General features: G+C 36.6%; 1 protein-coding gene across 1 annotated transcript in view; it reads right to left on the reverse strand.

The window, feature by feature from the left end:
- Positions 1 to 365: 365 nt before the first annotated feature.
- LOC107579739 (dystrophin-like) overlaps positions 366 to 1,159 on the reverse strand; it is a gene marked incomplete at both ends in the record, with an annotated part of 2,848 nt that continues 2,054 nt past the window's right edge. Inside the window, 2 exons of the mRNA XM_016265536.1 lie at positions 366 to 536; positions 734 to 886. Coding sequence (XP_016121022.1) covers positions 366 to 536; positions 734 to 886 — 324 coding nt within the window. The remainder of the gene's footprint in view (positions 537 to 733; positions 887 to 1,159) is intronic.

Here is a 1,159-nt window from a genome sequence, read left to right on the forward strand (position 1 = left end):
AAAAAAAACAGGTTTTTTTTTAAAAAAAAAAAAAAAAAACTTCACACACTCGGAATAAAACTCAATTGTTTTTTAATCCCTCGTTAAATCAATAAACCATGAGATGCTGTGCATTGGGGAATGGGGAATTTTTCCCCATTACTTTAATATTTCAATTTTTTTATATAAAATATGCATTTTCAATATTTACTTTCTTTGTTCTACTATTGACTTTAAAATCTTTTTTTTATTATTATTATTTTTTTATATAGGAGTCAAAACTACAGTGCAAAATTATGAAGGAACGCTGACTTGCTATTGCTTTCACAATAAATTTGTAAAGCCAACATCTATTGACTTGTTTTTACCACTAAAAGCACACTTACACTCTTGTGGCGCACTTGAGTGAAATTAACGTCTAGCTCCGCCCAGCGTTTATTGACCGGGAGGAGGCGGGGCTCCACAAGCTTGGCAGCTCCGCCCTCTGAAAGCACACGGCCCAGTCCACGCAAGTCCTCCAACTTCGGACGCTGCTGTTCAATCTCAGTACCAACTGCCTGATGGAGAACATACATCAATTTTTTTAGTGTACAGTCTTGAAATATTCTTAAGAAGGAAGCAAAGGGACCCAAAAGACACAAGTCCCTTTATACTGTTAAAAAACATCCCTGGTGGGTTGAAGCAGCTAAAATATAAGAATATAAATAATAATTAAGACTGCTAGTGCACACAGTAAAGAAACTTTCACTCTCACTTTCACTCTCGGCTCCTCGGGGGGATCTGGAAGCTCTGCAAGGTTCTTCTCAATTTTGTCCAGCCACTGCATCATGTCATCTGTTTTCTTACAGAACTGGTACCACTGTGGGGCAAGAGCAAGGGCCTTCTTCTTTCTCAGGGCTCTCAGATTCTATGAACGCAGAATGAAAATATTAAGACTCATTACATACAGTCATATATCAAAAACAATGAATGATAAGTATATGATTATATCACTAAGCAAAACATGATTTACCTAAGTTTAACATGACTGGCTAATTTTAAATTTGGCTAATAAACTAATTCCATCCCAGACCTTAGTTTTGACCATGTTTCTAACCTACCATAACCGAAGCATGACCTCATTCTTATTCCAGTTTTGACCTTGTCTCTGACCTGAATAATAATACAGGAGTTCAACCTT

This window comes from Sinocyclocheilus grahami, unplaced genomic scaffold (assembly GCF_001515645.1).
Source record: "Sinocyclocheilus grahami isolate Dianchi unplaced genomic scaffold, SAMN03320097.WGS_v1.1 scaffold19782.1, whole genome shotgun sequence".
Classification (NCBI taxonomy): domain Eukaryota; kingdom Metazoa; phylum Chordata; class Actinopteri; order Cypriniformes; family Cyprinidae; genus Sinocyclocheilus; species Sinocyclocheilus grahami.